The 17,147-nt window shown below is 37.0% G+C and overlaps 1 protein-coding gene across 2 annotated transcripts; it reads right to left on the bottom strand.

Annotated features, from left to right (window-relative positions):
• Positions 1 to 386: 386 nt before the first annotated feature.
• On the bottom strand, positions 387 to 16,704 carry LOC119989104 (sister chromatid cohesion protein PDS5 homolog A-like). Of its 2 annotated transcripts, none has more exons than XM_038834412.1 (33): positions 16,414 to 16,704; positions 14,896 to 15,099; positions 14,605 to 14,786; positions 14,026 to 14,152; positions 13,666 to 13,881; positions 13,109 to 13,325; positions 12,857 to 13,002; positions 12,610 to 12,755; positions 11,549 to 11,698; positions 11,219 to 11,267; positions 10,926 to 11,117; positions 9,903 to 10,085; positions 9,398 to 9,552; positions 9,191 to 9,317; positions 8,906 to 9,055; positions 8,751 to 8,810; positions 8,382 to 8,518; positions 8,162 to 8,279; positions 7,912 to 8,046; positions 7,588 to 7,775; positions 6,952 to 7,108; positions 6,669 to 6,815; positions 5,947 to 6,027; positions 5,198 to 5,851; positions 4,993 to 5,103; positions 4,064 to 4,143; positions 3,267 to 3,318; positions 3,089 to 3,175; positions 2,935 to 2,972; positions 2,656 to 2,718; positions 2,418 to 2,569; positions 1,001 to 1,401; positions 387 to 901 (listed from the first exon to the last, which is right to left on the bottom strand). In XM_038834412.1, the coding sequence occupies exons 1-33, from the start codon at positions 16,504 to 16,506 to the stop codon at positions 857 to 859; spliced, it is 5,043 nt and encodes a 1,680-aa protein (XP_038690340.1). In that variant the 5' UTR covers positions 16,507 to 16,704; the 3' UTR covers positions 387 to 856. The 2 variants fall into 2 exon arrangements, with proteins under 2 accessions (XP_038690340.1, XP_038690339.1); XM_038834411.1 differs by having other exon boundaries at positions 7,588 to 7,784.
• Positions 16,705 to 17,147: the final 443 nt, after the last annotated feature.

Below are 17,147 nucleotides of genomic sequence, written 5' to 3' on the forward strand. Positions count from 1 at the left end.
AATGATTCTGACACAAAAAAGGTTTATCATTTCCTCATTCACCTTTTTTGTACAGTAAACCTTGCAGCCATTAACTACCCTTTGATGCGTATAAAATATATCAAAATTATCCTTTGGTGCGCTTAGGTAAATCCAAAGTATTCATGTCAAACAAGCCCACGAAAAATTTATGTGTGAACTCATGCCTCCGAAAAGAACTTATGTGTGAACTCATGCCTCCGAAAAGAACGTAGAAGAAAATGACTATCCTGCACTTTACCATCAGACTAACACCATCTTTGGAATGGAATATATGAGAAGATTGAGAAAGAATCACTCCAATTACCTAAATTTATTTAAGGTTAACATGCCTACTAAAAGAAGTGAATAACACAACAGAAAACCAATGGAAAAACAAATAATCAGAAGGTAAAATTATCTTCCTAGATCAAAGCATAAATACAACAAAAGACTATCCTTCCAGCCACAACTGTACATGTCACCTATCTAGTATCTACTTCATCAATTATGGAGGTTAGACAGATGCACCACGTACAGAAAATCCCAAGACATTCAATATTCAACATCTACCACTGCTAACACACTATCCACAGCTTGCAGAACTTCACCCTCAATATTCTGTCATATGCTACTAACATTCTTTCTACCTAATTCCGAGGATCGCTACTGCTATTTTTACATGCTATAACCAACTGCTTCATACATCTATTATTATGTTCAGGCAATGAGCATCCATCTTCATTCATCGTCAGCGTCTTTCACCAACTAATCTGGAGGCACTTGAATCGGACATACATATACGTGTTACAACTGCATTTCTACAATTTCTTTATGGTAACTGATCAGAGGCCGATGCTTATTGCTTTGATCTTGATTTCCCGACCTTGTGCGTCCACTTACTCTGCATTCCATAAAAAAACAGTTGCATTAAAATAAAATGGGCGCTGGCTTCGCATATGTAGTAATTCATAGACTAAAAGCAAAGTCTGAGGATGATTACAAGAGGCTCATCATCAGAGATCTCAGCATCTTCATCAACTGGAAGATTCGACAATTCCATGTCGGATTTCTTTGAATTCATATCTTGCTTTTCTACAGAACCGAGTTTGTCTTCATCAGCTTCTGTAGAGGCTTCATTTGATTCATCAGCCTCTTTCCCTTCTGAAATAGATTCCTCTTGAGCATCATGATTTTCAGCATCTTTTGGGCTGCCCTTTATAGGCTCATCAACTTTTCCCGTGGATTCAGATTTTCCCTCTCCATCTAATTCTTCTATTTGGCTAAGAACCTTCGCTCGTTCTTCAAATGTTTCCCCAGAAGTAAATGTCACTTCCTTATCGGATTCTCCATCGTCTGTTGGGTTATCATCCACCCTTTCTGCATGCTCGCCTCGAGTATCACCTACAAGAGAACAATGTGAAGATTACAAAAAAGAACAGCATATCTTCTACAGTAAGGCTGTGCCAAATTTTCTGAGAATGATGCAAAAGGCAACTTCTACATGCATAGGGTCACTAACTCACTATCCACCACCCTTGCTGTAATATAAATAACACACATATTCTCGCGGATTTATAGAACAAATCGTCTTAGAACATATGTATTTGTGGCCGATTCAAACATCTACAAAAAGACCTACCGTAAGATCTAAGAATTACATATCCCATAATCCACAACACTTCTCTATTGATAATGATTGTAAAAAGGTAAACAACACCAGTTGCACAAGGCTCCCACAATGGATGGAGTTAAGAACATGCAAGATGTACGCAGCCTTTACCCATACATAATATGTAGAGACGACTTTTTAGGAATTGAACTTGTAATATCTAGGTTACACCCCACCCCTGCAACCCTTATCACTAGGCCACACATTCGCCTGCAAAAGGTAAACAACACTAATTGCACAAGGCTCCCCCAATGGATAGAGTCGGGAACATGCAAGATGTACGTAGACCTTACCCCCACATAATATATGGAGAGATTGCTTCCAAGAATTGAATCTATCACCTCTAAGTTGATAATCACTGTATATGAGAAAATTTATAACTTCCTTCCAGGAATAGAGAGAATAATTATAGCTTCCTAAACATAGATTGTCCTTTGGAGTTTGGTCTAGCCCATCGTCAAAACATCAACACAACATTCAGAAATTTGGTCAGCTCAATCCACCCCTCATTTTTCCACGTTTAGTTGAACAATTTGAGTTTCAGATACATATATGTTTGTCCTGATCACATGTAAATCCTCGTTCACAGCAGAAACAACCATTTTAGAATAACCCCGCAACAAAGTGAGATTAACATACCTCGACATCTATGATCAGTCACAAGATTTGGATAAAAAAGGAAAATAAAGGAAATGTTTTGGTCATTTTAGTGACATAATTCTGAGAAGTAAAAAATGAGACATTTCACCTGATTTTACATGATCACTTTTCAATGATGGGGAGGGTTCCGAATTGGAAAAATCCGAATCCCCTTTGGCCTCGGCCTCAGAGAAATCACTTTTCGATGCACCTTTTTGCAAGCGCTTCAAGTTTTTCTTTGGAGTTCTTTTTCCTTTAACTCTGTAGGAAAAGACACTTATTCATAATCCAGCTTGGAAACTTAAATAAGCAGTAGTTGCAATTGGGATGAAAAAAGCATTACTCACATCTTTATTGACTTCTTATCCTGACGAGAGCCACCTGAAGTTTTTTGTGCTAGTACAGGCAACCTGTATGAAAATAAATGATATGAAAGAAAGAACAGAAGATACGTCCCCAAACTAAGCATCACATGATATTATATGTAGCACCAACGGCATAAACCACACCATGAGACAAAACAAAGCACGGGAATACTCCAATAGGTTTATGCAGACATAAATTTTCACTAGACAATGAAAATGAAAATTTGTCAATTTGAGAAAATCATAAGTCTAAATACTTACACTCCTGTAGAAACGGGACGCTTCAATGAACTTGGTTTCTGCACATATAATATGGAAAATGAACTAATTAATCACTAGCGGTTCATATTCCATAAACCATACAATAACTTTCTCTAACTTCAATGAAATAATAACAGGAAATGAAGATCTTGACCTTTTTAGACTTGCGGCCATTATCAACAAGGTTCCACCGCTCTCTATCTAAACGGAGTACTTCAACATCTCCATCCTCATATAATAACTAAAGACACCAAATATAAGTATTGTCAAGAAAGTCATGTATGACTAAAGGTAAGATATCTCATAATAAGACCAGCAATGGTGAAGCTTACCACATGCTTCCTTTTTATGGGGTCATAAGACTTAACAGTGCCTTCATAAAACCTGCCATATTGAGCAGTGAGAAAAATCACCGCCGAAGTATTCAAGCAATATTATACAGAAATGCTCTTTCGCTTATGGAGTTACAACAATGATAACAACAATAGCAGAGCCAAAATGTTGAAAAGAAGTACAAAACCAGAACAATTGGATGCAGGAAAAGCAGAGTCTCTCACAATACAATCTTTTTTAGATAACTGTCTCAAGTGGTTCAATGGTAACCCTACTAAAAGCCCAAAACTTAAGGTAAGGATGATATGCAAAGCAATTTGGGTGAAAAAAGAGCCATCTCAAATGGTACAATGGTAACTCTACTGAAAGCCAAAAACTCAAAGTAAGGATGATATGCAAAGCAATTTGGATGGATAACTGAAAGTCTGAAACCAAGCTCCATGTCAGATGATAGAAACTCCTCAACAAGACATTGGCCTTCACAAAACAATCAAACCAGATGGGATTGAGAAAGAAACTATGATGCAACTAAATCTGATGACCAGCAAGATACGATCAAATGATTACTGCGAAATTCATGTGTATATCAATCCATATGAATTTAATAGGAAAAAGTTCAAGGGAACTTAATGCAGTAGCACTCATATACATGACATAGAAAGTATCACCACATGACCGATAAATGTTGGAAAAGCTTATCTCTAAATCCAGATCATATATATTTGTTTCTCCTTCCATATTAATTGAATGGAAAACATAAGATCTTTTTGATGCCTCATGATGAAAAGATACTCACTGCTTATCCATAGGCCACCAAACTTTGATCCTGTAGCCAGTCAAGTTTTCAATATCAATGCCAGCTTTCCTTGTTTTGCACTGAAAATATTAAAAATGAAGAGTTAATTATTAAGTTAGAAGCTAGCTATGGTTTTGTAGTTGGAGTCAGAGAGAGAAGTCAGAAGAATAGTTATTAAAAATAAGCAAGGACGAAAAAACAGGTATTAAAAATGCTTAGCATAACAAGACACACCTACTTGAATATATATATATATATATACACAATATAACAGCATGATTGAGTTTTACATAATGAAATTGGACCAAAAAATCAACAGCAAATTTACTTTCAGCTTACTTGAGCATTTTATCTAGAGCATGCTGAAGTGGATAGTCAAGGTCTTGATAGTCAAGGTACATTTACATATTGATATTGAAGATTTGAAGATAGGCTGTGATTCATGTTGTGGAAAAGAAACCACCCCTTTAAGATCAATTATATCATCAATTCCATCACAGCTGGGGAAACAGTACAAGATTCTAATCAAACTGTTAAGTCACCACTATCTTGTAAGTGAATAATTGGAAGGACACCTTGCATTTATTGCTGCGGCTTTGACTCTAATAACTGAGAAGAGGTCAAAATTATATTTAATTTGTATTTCGCACCTATCAGCAATTGAAATATGGAAAATGAAAAAAAAATTGTGTCAGGGAGGGTAAAGAAGTAGAAAGGGGAAAAAAGGGGATAAAAAAGTAAGCTACCAAAAGACAAGGGCACAAATAAGTATCATATACTTTAGGCTATTCAACAAAGGCTCTATATTAGCATCAATATTTTGCACAGCATCGTGAAACAAAATAGCAAAGCTATTGTAAATGCAAACCCAATTGGGCTTTAACAAGAAAGCGCTATGATATTAGTCAGAATTAACAAAAAGTGTTCACCTTTGCCAATCCTGCAATGCTTCTTCGTTTCCTCTTCTTGGTCGATCCACTGAGAGACTTAACATCATTAGTTGTGTTGGCCAGATCAGACTCCATCAGAACATTAGACTTCTGCAAGAAACAGAAAAGAAGTAGACATTTACAAGTGTTGCCACAACAAAAGGTAATAGTAAATCAAGAAGTACTTGAGCAATAAATATTTTACCGATGCATAGCTGTCATCAGTTTTTCCATCTTCATTTGCCTTCCCAATGATGGTGAAATCAGAAACTTTGCTTTTACGTTTTGATGAAACACTACGATTCTTTCGAACGCATGATGCCAACAAATCTGACTCAGTGCCTTCAACCATGTTTGTCAGCATAGAGTTTTTGTTTTCCGAATCAGATTGGAAGTCAACGTCTATTTCAGATGGGGAAATTCTTGCATGACGCAAATCATCTGCTGAAGATTGTAAAGAAGCCTTTGAAGTACTCTTTGGTGATCTGAAAGCACTATGTGCTGATGATGACCTGCGGCGTTTAGGGACTGGAATAGATGTTGCACCACTGGCTTTTCTTTTACCAACCTCTTTATGGTCCGGATCTGATTTGATCTTCGGCCTTGGAATATGCTTGTGACCATTGCTTGATTCAAACTTACTAGATGAGTCTAGATTATCAAAATTTATTTCCCTCACCATCTTCAAGATATCAACGTCGTCATTGTTTTCTTCTGCTGGCAAAGACTTGTTCATCTTGGCCTTTCCTGCCTTGGCTCCCTGAGATTTTAAACGTTTTATGATTTTCCCTAGAGGCACTTCACTCCCTTCGGTTTCACTGTCCTTCAGTATCTCATCCTGAGCTGCTTCTGTCTTAATCTGATGAATTGGAGGACAGGTATGAACGTTAATGACAGTACACACCTAGCACTAATATCATTTCATCTAAACCATTTTAAAGAATTAGAACATACTGCTTCCTCCCTTTCTAGGTTTAGTGATTCGAAGTGGATCAAAACATTCTCATCCACCAACCATGTCTGGCCGCCACTTGCCTATCCAGTACACACAACGGAATTAAAAAGCTTGTTATCAAATCAAAATCTGTCAAAATAATAGCAAATTGTGGAAAAAATGACTATTAAACAAACAAAATTAAAAGGTAGAATCCGCTGTTAAGCTGGGTTTTCCATCTTTTTTTGCCTCTGACCTAATAGGGCAAGTACAATCTATCCGGTTGTGTCCATATTACTTGATCACACAGAGAAATGGGGAGGGAGATAACAGATATGCTAGGATACCTTCACAGGCGATATCCACCTTCAAGCACCACATTCAAAAGATAAAGATGAATATAAAATTATAAATCAGGAATCTACTATCTTGACCACATTGCATTAAAAGAGCCACAAAAATTTAGATACTATATGTTCCCCCAGGAGGGAACAACTTGATAAAAAGTTAGTGCTGCCCATCACATATAAGACTTAGATTGCCAGAAAACAGTACAGAACTATATATGTGCATACAAGAAAATGTTGTGATACGTTACCAAACTAACATTTGGGCATTATGACAAATTTTTTTTAAAAAAAGACATGCAAAAAAATGTGAAGAACCAATGCCGCCCTCCTATTCAATTGAATTTAACACCATTCCTAACAGGCAAAAGACATTAACGACAAAGGTGTCTTACCAGAGAGTCATCCACCTCTGTCTTTTCAACTGGTTTGTACAGCATTGCAGGCAAGGAGACCGATGTGGTTAATTTCTTTAAATCATCATCCTTTTGAACAAAACTTTTGGTGATTGACAGCCCGAGGTCACAAATAGCATGTGAATTCTGTATAAAGCACAACATCGTGCCATTGAGACATGTCAAATGCAGGTTGCCCTTACGGGCACTGGATAATGGTTACAGGACTGTAAACTAAACAGCAGAAAAAAAGGGATGAAAGTTGGATATACTTTTTCCTAACCTTCGAAATTGCGACGTCGACTATATCTTCTGAGCACTTGATGCTTTGGAAGATAGAGATTACTGCACAGATTCTCTCCTTCTCCTTGTTGGTAATAGCTTCTGACATAACATCTTCATCCTTTTGCAACAGCATAGATAGAATTAAGCACAGTTGCCTGTAAAACACATAATGAGACATAGTACATAAGCACCAGCATAGATAGAACTAAACAGAGTGGACTGCATAACACATAATGAGACATAAAACCTAATGAGTTTAATGAATCTACATGCAGACGGTAGACCTTGCCTTGCAGCAGGTTCAATTAATGTTCTATTTTTAATTTTGATTGTTGTTTCTGTCAGCAGCGTCTTCTATATACTTTATTTTAAACTGAGAACTGAAAAGATCCCAGATTGGCCAGCTACAAATTTCAGCCCCCAAGCCTGATCCAGGTTGAGTATTGAAGTGATTAAATCGCTATAAAGTGTCTAAGCCTGCCATGGCGCAAGGTCCTTTGTACAGATACCACATGTAAAAAGACAAAACAGAGCAAACCCCCCCCCCCCCCTATCTCTCATCTAATCTCTTTAAATACAAGTTCAAGTAGGAATATTAGAACCAAAGTATTAGATTAGGTGGAATTAGACTTACTGATACAGTAGTTCATATGCTTTGACATCCTTGCATTCATCAACATTAGGACATGAATGATGCGCAAGAACATGGACCAAATACGGAAGAATGTATTCGGGATAAGATGTCAATGAATTTGCATCATTTTGCATAGACAGCTGCCGTAATTTTGCTTGTCGCTGCATTTGAATAATGTCAACTAGGTTCTGTTTCTCCTGCCATTCAGAGAAATATTAAGATTCAACGAATAAAATTTTATGATGCATGCCACATGGACAATGATAATAGGATTGACTTAGGTGTTCAGAATAAGATTGAACCAATTAGGTCAAGTCGATATACCTCTTCACATTCGAGGGGCTTGGAGCCAGTCTTGTTGAATAAGAAGGCACAAGCATACTTTACATCCAATAGCCTATCCTTTATGTAATTATGAACTTTGGTCAAAAATAGTTTCCTTGCTTGAGGAAAATGAATCTACAGGAACCCAAAGTGGGGGGGGAAGAACAGTTAACAGAAAAGCAATAACTTAAACTATAATTACCCGAGTAATATAAAGAGTTAAATGGGCCTTATCAATAGGACTGTTCACCTCAGGGGTCCTCAAGGTTAAGTGGAAGACATCAACAGGTACCTTAGAATCCCAGTACCTTGACAGACGTAGAACCGCCTTTGCAGCGGCTAGCCTTAAATGGGCCTTATCAATAGGACTGTTTAACAAAACACACTTAATTGTGAGTGAAATTCCAATTGACTACCAAAACAAGCAATACTTACTAATCAAGGCATCGAAGAAACATCAGTAAGTATACCTTGATTCTATATCTTTTGATATTTCTCCATATGATAGTATATTTCTAAGAATTCCAATAAGGTCATCGATATTAGGCCGGAGTTGAGCATCTTTGACAGGCAAGTAGCTCTTGACCAACGTCTTAATCCCATATATCTGTGGAAGAAAAAATCGCGGTGTGAATCCATGTGATATATAGATCATAATTCAGTCTCCAAAGGTAAACAACTCCCGCACACGAGGCCCCCCAGTGGGCGGGGTCGAGCACAAGTAGGACATGCGCAGACCTCACCCCCACATAATATGCGGAGAGGTTGTTCCAAGAATTGAACCACTTCAACTCTATAATCATAATAAAATTTTAAAAAAAAAATAAAAAATGACCAACCTTCAACAAACAATTTTCACTTCTGTCATCCCAACATGCTTGCATGCCATCCTCTACTTTCTGAAACAGTGATGAGTACTCAAGCATGAAAAAATTGCATGATAGATATAAGGAAGAGGTAACTGAAAATGTACAGAGGACAATGAGTAGCATACACTATGGCATCTGAGAATTTTGCTTTTTATAAACTCTTGAATTTCACTTTCTCGTGTTTCAAACACTGGCATGGCAGTCTGCGCTATACATCCCAGAGATTGTAAGACAGCAGGTAAATGAGTCTTTTCCTCTAGCATGTCAACTAACCTCTGCAAATTCCAACATTTATCATTAAGATGGACAGGCCCATGATCTGGTTACAAATACTCTATTGGGCAACAAACATGGATATCAAGATAAATAGACTGCATCTAATACTAGTTCAGTGAATAGTAAAATGAAACCTTGTATAAAACAGAAAGGGACTTAAGTCCATCATCCTTTGTTATTGCAGCTAGGGCATGTACAGCATACTTGGCCTGTCGTCGAGTACCTTCTAAACAGAGCCTCTCTAATATAAGATCTATTGAACTGCATAAAAGTAACAGGAAGATCATAAGCACAAATGTAAGAAACTGGGTTTAACAAGTGATAATTTCACAAAGCTGCACCTTGATGAAGCTGCTAATTGTTCTCTGATGGTACCGCCAGCCCTCGCCAAAACATGCAAAATACCTTCTTTTGTTATTTCATTGTCATCTTTCAGAAAAGTTACCAGATGTTCCTCAACTCCACTGAGTAGCAATGGGCTGAAGCGTGCAAGAATCTGAAAATCCGTTGGGGGTGAAAAGTACTCAAATATGTTACTATACAACTTCATAAAAAATCAATTAAACATTTTGATTATTTAATATAAAAATTTAAACAGAGAAGAGAAAAAAGACAACGTGTTTTTTGCAGATGTGCCAAATTTAGCATAAAAAATGCAATTTTATGATCCAAAGATATTGTGAATTACATGTAGAAAAAATTAAACACAAGGGGTGCGTAATTGATCTATTTAAGCCACGGAACCATGGCTAAAGACGAAATATTTGCCTAGACTTCAGCAACATTTCTGTTTTGGAGGGGGGAATCTATTTGCCATACGCAAGATGTAGTAATGACAGTATTTACCACCAGCAGATCCATGCAAGATTGAGTTTCTTGTGTATGGCCAGCAGTTTTATGCATACCAGCCTCCAGAAGAATTTCTTTCACATGCTCCTTGTTGAAAAGCAAATAAGAACACTTCACAGACAGATTGCTCAGAAAATCATAGAGTCTGTGCTTCTCACCAAGTATTTTCAGCAAATCATCCTTAAATTTTCAAAAAAAAAAAAAGAATAAGTTAATCCAGAGTCAAAAAAAATAAATTAAAAAATTAAGATACCAATTAATAGAAGCACGATTTAATTGGTTGAGCCAAGTAAACTGGTCCTCCACCATTGAATTGTATTTGCAACTGTGCAGGTGGTGGGCAAGGTGGGATGGGATGTTTACAAATGAAAAACATAATATGAAGGCAGTCTTAATGAATATTGTGGTGTGTCAATAAGGTGCTGAAGCTAGAAGGTAACACCTACCACTTTGTGATGCTAACATATGAGTTATCAATATAAAATTCTATAACAGAAAGAGAAGTGATAACAATAAGAGTTAACAAGCGGGGGCGACTTAGTTCCAACAAAGTGTTCAGGCAGATGAAATTGATAGTGGGAAGCTTCTAGGGCATACGCCATGACAGGAGAAACGACAGCAAGTAGACAGAGACAGGGTTTGAACTACAATAGGATGGCAGACATACTGCTGTCACCATGGGTATGATAGTTATGAGCCACTAAAGCTAGATTTATGAGCCACAGAGAAAGGGTGATGCTATGAGGAGTGATGATGGGGGAAGGATTAAGTTGAGGATGGGATGTCAAAAGGACTTAAGGCCAAAATTTGGAAGTTGCACAAATGACCAGAGTACAACTCTATATTCTAATCCTCACAAGTTCTTGGCAGTCCAATTAGCTAATAGCATATAAGAGTGCCTGTCTTAAAAGGAAGATCGGGTTCTTCAACCCTGTTTGTGATTCAGTTTCAATCAACCACTTAATGCAACACATTATGAACCCAAAAATGTTGCTAGTCCACCTCCACCTAGTTGCTTACCCGACTGGTAGACGCTTGCTGGAAGCTAGTGCTCGGATCAAGAAAATTCGTCAGAATCTTCCAGATATTAGCATCCTTCAATTGATCAAGAATATGAAAATTCTCCTCTGCCTTTGAAGGCACAGCAAATGAGCGAGACATGATGCGAAAGCAGAGCATTACTTTTTTCTGGATCTCAGAGGCATCCCCATCCTGCATTTGGATGAAATTAATTTTTCTTAGTCTCAATATCAGTACCAGCAGTCCAGCATTTTCTGCTTAGGATTAGCAACTCTATGTTTAAATTTGCAAACCTCATACATCTGCCGTAGAGACAGATACCTTTGCATCTCTTGCTGTAACCTGCAATCCAAGACTCCCATAAGATTTATCAACCACAATTTTTTTTTATATACAACAGGAGATTCACAAGCGAACATGTGGCCCAATGGTAGAGTTGCAGTGTGCAACCTACAGGTCACAAGTTCAATTCCTGAGAACAGCCTCTCCACATATTATGTAGGGGTAAGGTCTACATACATCTTGCATGTTCCCAACCCCGCCCACTGCGGAGTTGTTTACCTTTACAGCAAGAGATCCATAGTAGATCATATGGAAAGGCCAATTCAAGCACCATAACATACCTTTGCCTCTGCTCCATTATTTTCTCAAGCGCCTTCACCTCAACTCCATCAAATATAGAGAACACTCTCACCCAACATTTAACTCTATCTTTGATTGAGAACTCCATAGGGAAAAGAGACCCACATAGAATAGACTCAATCGCATCTGATCTGCAAAATACTTAGCAAGTTTAAAACACAGGTATAAATATTAACTAAGCCAAAGGATAAAATTTCCCCAAAGCTTCTACCATGAACCAAGACCTGATCTTCAGAATGGTAACTAGAATCACGATAATTAACTTTAGGAGTGACGACTGTTCAGTACCGTCACAGGTAATAAGATAAATCTAACAGAACTGGTTCCCACTTGTATAAATAATATACTCCTTTCTAGAACAGTGTAAATAATATACTCACCATCAAAAAATTATTTCGGAGAAGAAGTGAAAAAGGGTTAAGTCAAGCATCCATACCCAAGAAAGACAAAGTTGGCCCCAAAATTAATGCATGCCCACGGGGCTTTAGCTATACAAATTTGTCCGTATTCCGAAACTTTCCCACCGTTATGGCCAGAAAGAGTAAAGGGTTAACAATAGGAAAATGCACATCTGGACAGCCTTGGTATGAATACACGAAGTTCAAATCACCAGAACAGTTTTTATACTTGCCATCTCTAAATATATTACTTGCAACCGACCCTCCAATGAGAACTAAGAAGTCCTCTTATTGATGGATAACTAATTCTTGCTAAAACTTACGTAGTGAAATCTTGCTTGCACCAACATAGTGAACTCACCATTTAAAGGCTGTAAAGCACAAAACTCCCAAGAACCTAGAGAACTAAATTCATAACTCAAGCAGTCAAGCTGCTTCAAAGCCAAAGACCCATCGTGGCATTTAAGTTATCAACAGGTCAAGACTTTAGCCCAAACAGTTCGTATGTTTCTATCATTAAGAGGTGTGAAGTGTCATTGAACTTGGCTAGACAAAACGGAGTTACAAAATAACAAAGCAAAATAAAACTTTTAAAAAAGAAAAGAAAAACCATCATGCGCAAAATGCAACCTTGGATATCTTACCTGAAATCTTTGTCATAGAAACATCTCACAATCTTCCCAGGAATCCAATAGTATCCACCGGGATCAGTTGAGCCATCAGAGCACCTCATGCAATAAGTTCGGAATATCTCAGCCAATCTTTCCATGGCATATTTTTTAACAATGAGCTGGATTTGTGGGAAGGTAAATAAAAAATTCTATAAATTAGGGTTTGCTACATATTTGTTTAAACATAACCAGGAAGAGTATTATAGAAAGGCATGCATACAGATTTATCTCGAAGTCGCTCTGCAACTAGTTTTACAGTTTCAACAGGAGTGGAATCCGGGGCATGACATGCCATATCACTAATCACAGAAACCACTTGCTTTCGCACATTCTCGTCATAGTCCAACAATCGATCACAAAGGGCAGCTGGAAAATATTTCAAATCAGTATGTCCATACATAAAGAAATGCATATATCATATATGCTTGTATGCATGGATACAGAGATATGTAAACTAACTCAAAGTACTTACAGATGATTTGAGGAGTCTCAGCTCTTGAAGGACTCGTCAATAGACAGCTTCTGACACGTTCAAGGACAGTCATCCTTACACCAACAACTCTATCACTCAATCTTCTTAAATATTCTAAAAAGATTGGGTGAAATGCTTCAGAGACGCTGGAACCTGGTAAAGTAAAAAGATCTCCAACTAACCTCACACCGTTTAGACGAGTGTCTAGCTGGTCAGTCTGCAGTGATAGGACTCTTATACTTCAGACTATATTCAATTAAATAACAAGAAAGGTTGAAACTTTGGGAATGGGAGTAATACTAAGTTTAAAAAGAGCCTGTAATGATTCCGCATCAGCATAACTTCCATAGATGAAAGAATACTGGCAAAATGGCTCACTTTCATGAGAATTTTTTTTTAAAGTCAAAGCAGGGCTAGATTTAACCTTCAAAAGGTATTACAATTTGATAGATGGAATATGATGACCATGAGGACATTTTGGCAGGAAAATTTAAAATTCGAAAGAAAATCAAGAACATTAAGAGCCACATGCATTGAAGCAACATATTCGTAATTACCAAAAGCTCCCCAGTAAGGTATGGGACAACTCCAACTAAGATCTGAGGAGCACAACGATAAATGTCATAGATAACTTCATGGTAATCAATTTGACTATCCACCGGCCTATCTCCAGACATTGACGATATGAGGAACTGTTTGATGCCAACTTCAAGTTTTCCAGCGCAATTCTCTATTATATTCATCGCAAGCCTCCTTGCTGCTGCGGAAATATCCTAGCATTACAATACCAAAAAAAAATGATTTTATTAGTAATTAATGAGAAAGTTTTAGTATTAGGCATCAAAAAACAAGACAACACATGAAAGCATAGACTACAAAAATCATTTTCATATACAGACAATAGAACAAAAACTTACATGTTTATTACGGCCTAATACCGATAATATAACAAACAAAAGATCCTCTCGGATTTCCTCACTCTCGTCCAGGAGAAGAATCATAATTGTTTGCATTGACAATAAAACACTTTCTTGATGATCATCCCTGCATGATAGAAATCCAAGAGTGGTGATTATGAAATCATTTCCTTCAGTATAGCGAAGTAAAAGTTCAAAGAAAATGCAGAAAAATGTCAATGCAACTTATCAACATGCCGTAGGAAACTTAATACAATATCTTGTGGATGAACTCCCACCAAACACTTAAAAGAACAAGGAAAAACTACAGGAAAAAGTAGCATTGTTCCACCCTTCTTTCCACCAAGATAAGAGCATATCAAAGAGGTAACCATTAAGTATTTTTGTTTCCGTGTAAGCTCTTAGAGACACACAGAGAGTATAAAAAAATGCCAACAATGAAAAAGTATTGATTATTTACCAACGAAAAATAAGACATGATAAACAAAAATAACTTGATTTAAAATATCAAGGAAAAAATGACAATCTAAGCATGCTTGGATCGATATCAACAGAAGGACATCATGAAATGAAACACACCTGGCGACTGTAAAAAATGTACTAAACATTTTATTCACCAGATCATCGCATTCAAGATCCAACATCACGACACATGACCTATATTTCGCAAGAGTTTCCAAAATGACAACTCTCCTTCCAAAAGACGGACCACCAGTGTCACTTAACCCACTAAAATTTCCCACAATCAAGTGAAAAATATCCTGCAAATATATCCAAAATCAGTCACATTAACTACAATTTCAAAAATGATAGGCAAAACAAGAGCATGAGAGCTAATGGAAAGAGTAGATCTTTACGATAGATACATACCTTGAGGACATCATTGCTATATGGGGCGTTGGGTGCAGTTATTCGGGTTATCTCGCATATACAGGTTGCAACAAGAAGCTTTACATCCTTATCTTGATGCTTCAGCAATTCAGGCTTGACAATTGAATTAAGGAAAGGCTGCATTGGCTCCAACTCTGAAGCCGATTGTGACTGTTCTATCTCCGAAAGGCTTGCTGCAGCTTGCTACAGATAGGGGAAAAAAGAGTCATTTCAAGACTTACTTTTTTGAATGCAGTATTTTTTCCGTTTTGAATGGAAGTATTACCAATCAAACAGAAAAGAATCCTAACTTCAAACATATGGCAGAATAATTCACACACAGCAGCGCCTCATGACACATGAGCATTATGGCTATCCACACGGTTGACACCAAGATTTCTCTTTCCCAGAGAAACGTTATGAGTGGGCATAAGAGCACAACCCAAATACGTGGAAGCGTATTAATTGAAGCATCATATCCAAAAGTCAAAATCTCATACTGAAAAAATAAATTCCTTTATATCATAGAAAACCAGAAACCCTCTTAGGCTCTTAGCATATTCTGGACTTTAAAATAATGTTTTTTGAGCCAATTCAAGGGCTGCTGACCCTCTTTGAGGACCCACTAGAATCTTCATAACTTCCATGCTAGCAAAATAATCCTGCTAACTAACCGACATATCTCACAATCATGTCATCACCAATAAAATCCAGTTGTCCCCAATTCATTCACTTAAGGAACTCTTTTTTCCCAAATACGTAGAAATGGCTAAGATACCCAATTTTACCATGAAGGCTCACAAATAAATGATGTGCTGTGATATAATAAAGATTTGAATTAGCACATTTAGACATAAATTATGCATCCCAGTGAAAGTATTCGGCCAAGCAGCATATCTCTGCTAGAAAACCAACCCTCAAACAACCTACAAGATACTCCAATGAATTACAAACAGCTATGAATTCCAAATTTTTTCTTCAATTCTCCCATGATTTAAACCAAAAAAATTTCTAATTTTTACTAAACCATAATCTGATTATCTAACAAATCATTAACTTCGAAAAAGCTTCACAAAAAAAAAAGTGAGAATCTTTAAACTGCAACAAACTCAAAACGCTGCATGAATTAGCCCTAATTTAACCAAGTTTCCTTCGACTACCAGAAATTTAATTAATTCCACCTCCTAAAAAGCCAAAATCACCAAAGGAATCTGTTTATACCTCAAACAAAGACAATTGAAATGTCCGAGAAATCAAAAGTCCAGTCTTGTGAGTGCAAAGCAATTAGGCTCTAAGTAATCAACCCACAAAAGACACGACAAACCCCCAAAATTTTCCTTCCTTCCTCTCGTCATTTACTCCCCACACTCCTCTTTCGCACCCCAAACACGTAACAGTTAGTAACCACGGCAAACGAACCGTGGACTTCAATCAAAATAATTCCAGAGCAATTCTTCTAAAATTGCAAACTAACTCGAAGAATTGGATAATTAAGTTGTGAACTTGAGAAATGCTCACCTTTAAGAGCTTAATGAGAGCGTCCTTGGAGGAGGGAGGCGTCTCGAGCTTCGATCCCACCTCCTTCAGCTGCTGCTGGAGCTTCTGCGACATACTTGTCAGTCGGACGAAAAAAAACCGGTACCGTCGTCTTCTATCCCCTTCAAAGAGCTAGAACCAGAGTGAGGTCTCCCATCCACTGGCTTCAAAGAAACGGAAAATCAAGCGAAAAAGAAGAGGGTGAGTTTTCCCTTGGTTTCTTTCGAACAAGGAACCGAAATTAATTCCAAATTTAATTGAAATCACGCACATGCTGACTTCATGATATGTACAACGTTTCTAAATAAATCTTAAACTCTCTGAACATATCCATTTGTTGTTCTTTTTTCCTGAAATGACCCTTTATTCTTGAATTTTTTCTTTTTATGCCCTAAACTTCAAAAACATGCTCAAGCTCCCTCAACTTGGCTCTTTATTTTATATTTTTATTGATAAAATCTCTTATTTTTACATAATACTAAGTAAATTTTATGATGTAGGCCAAGTTTAGTAGTTTTCTTTAGTAATTAGGAGAATTAGTTTAATTATTTTATTTCTTTGTTAGACGTCTATTTCTAATTTTATTATTAGTACTTTTTGATAATTTCATATCTATTTGGATTTTATAGTTTTAGTATTTATAAAGTTGTGAGTTGTCAGGCTAAGTAATATTTGAATCTTTGAAATAAAATAAATCTACGTTTTTTTTAAGCTTT

Source organism: Tripterygium wilfordii, chromosome 21 (genome assembly GCF_013401445.1).
Source record: "Tripterygium wilfordii isolate XIE 37 chromosome 21, ASM1340144v1, whole genome shotgun sequence".
Lineage (NCBI taxonomy): Eukaryota > Viridiplantae > Streptophyta > Magnoliopsida > Celastrales > Celastraceae > Tripterygium > Tripterygium wilfordii.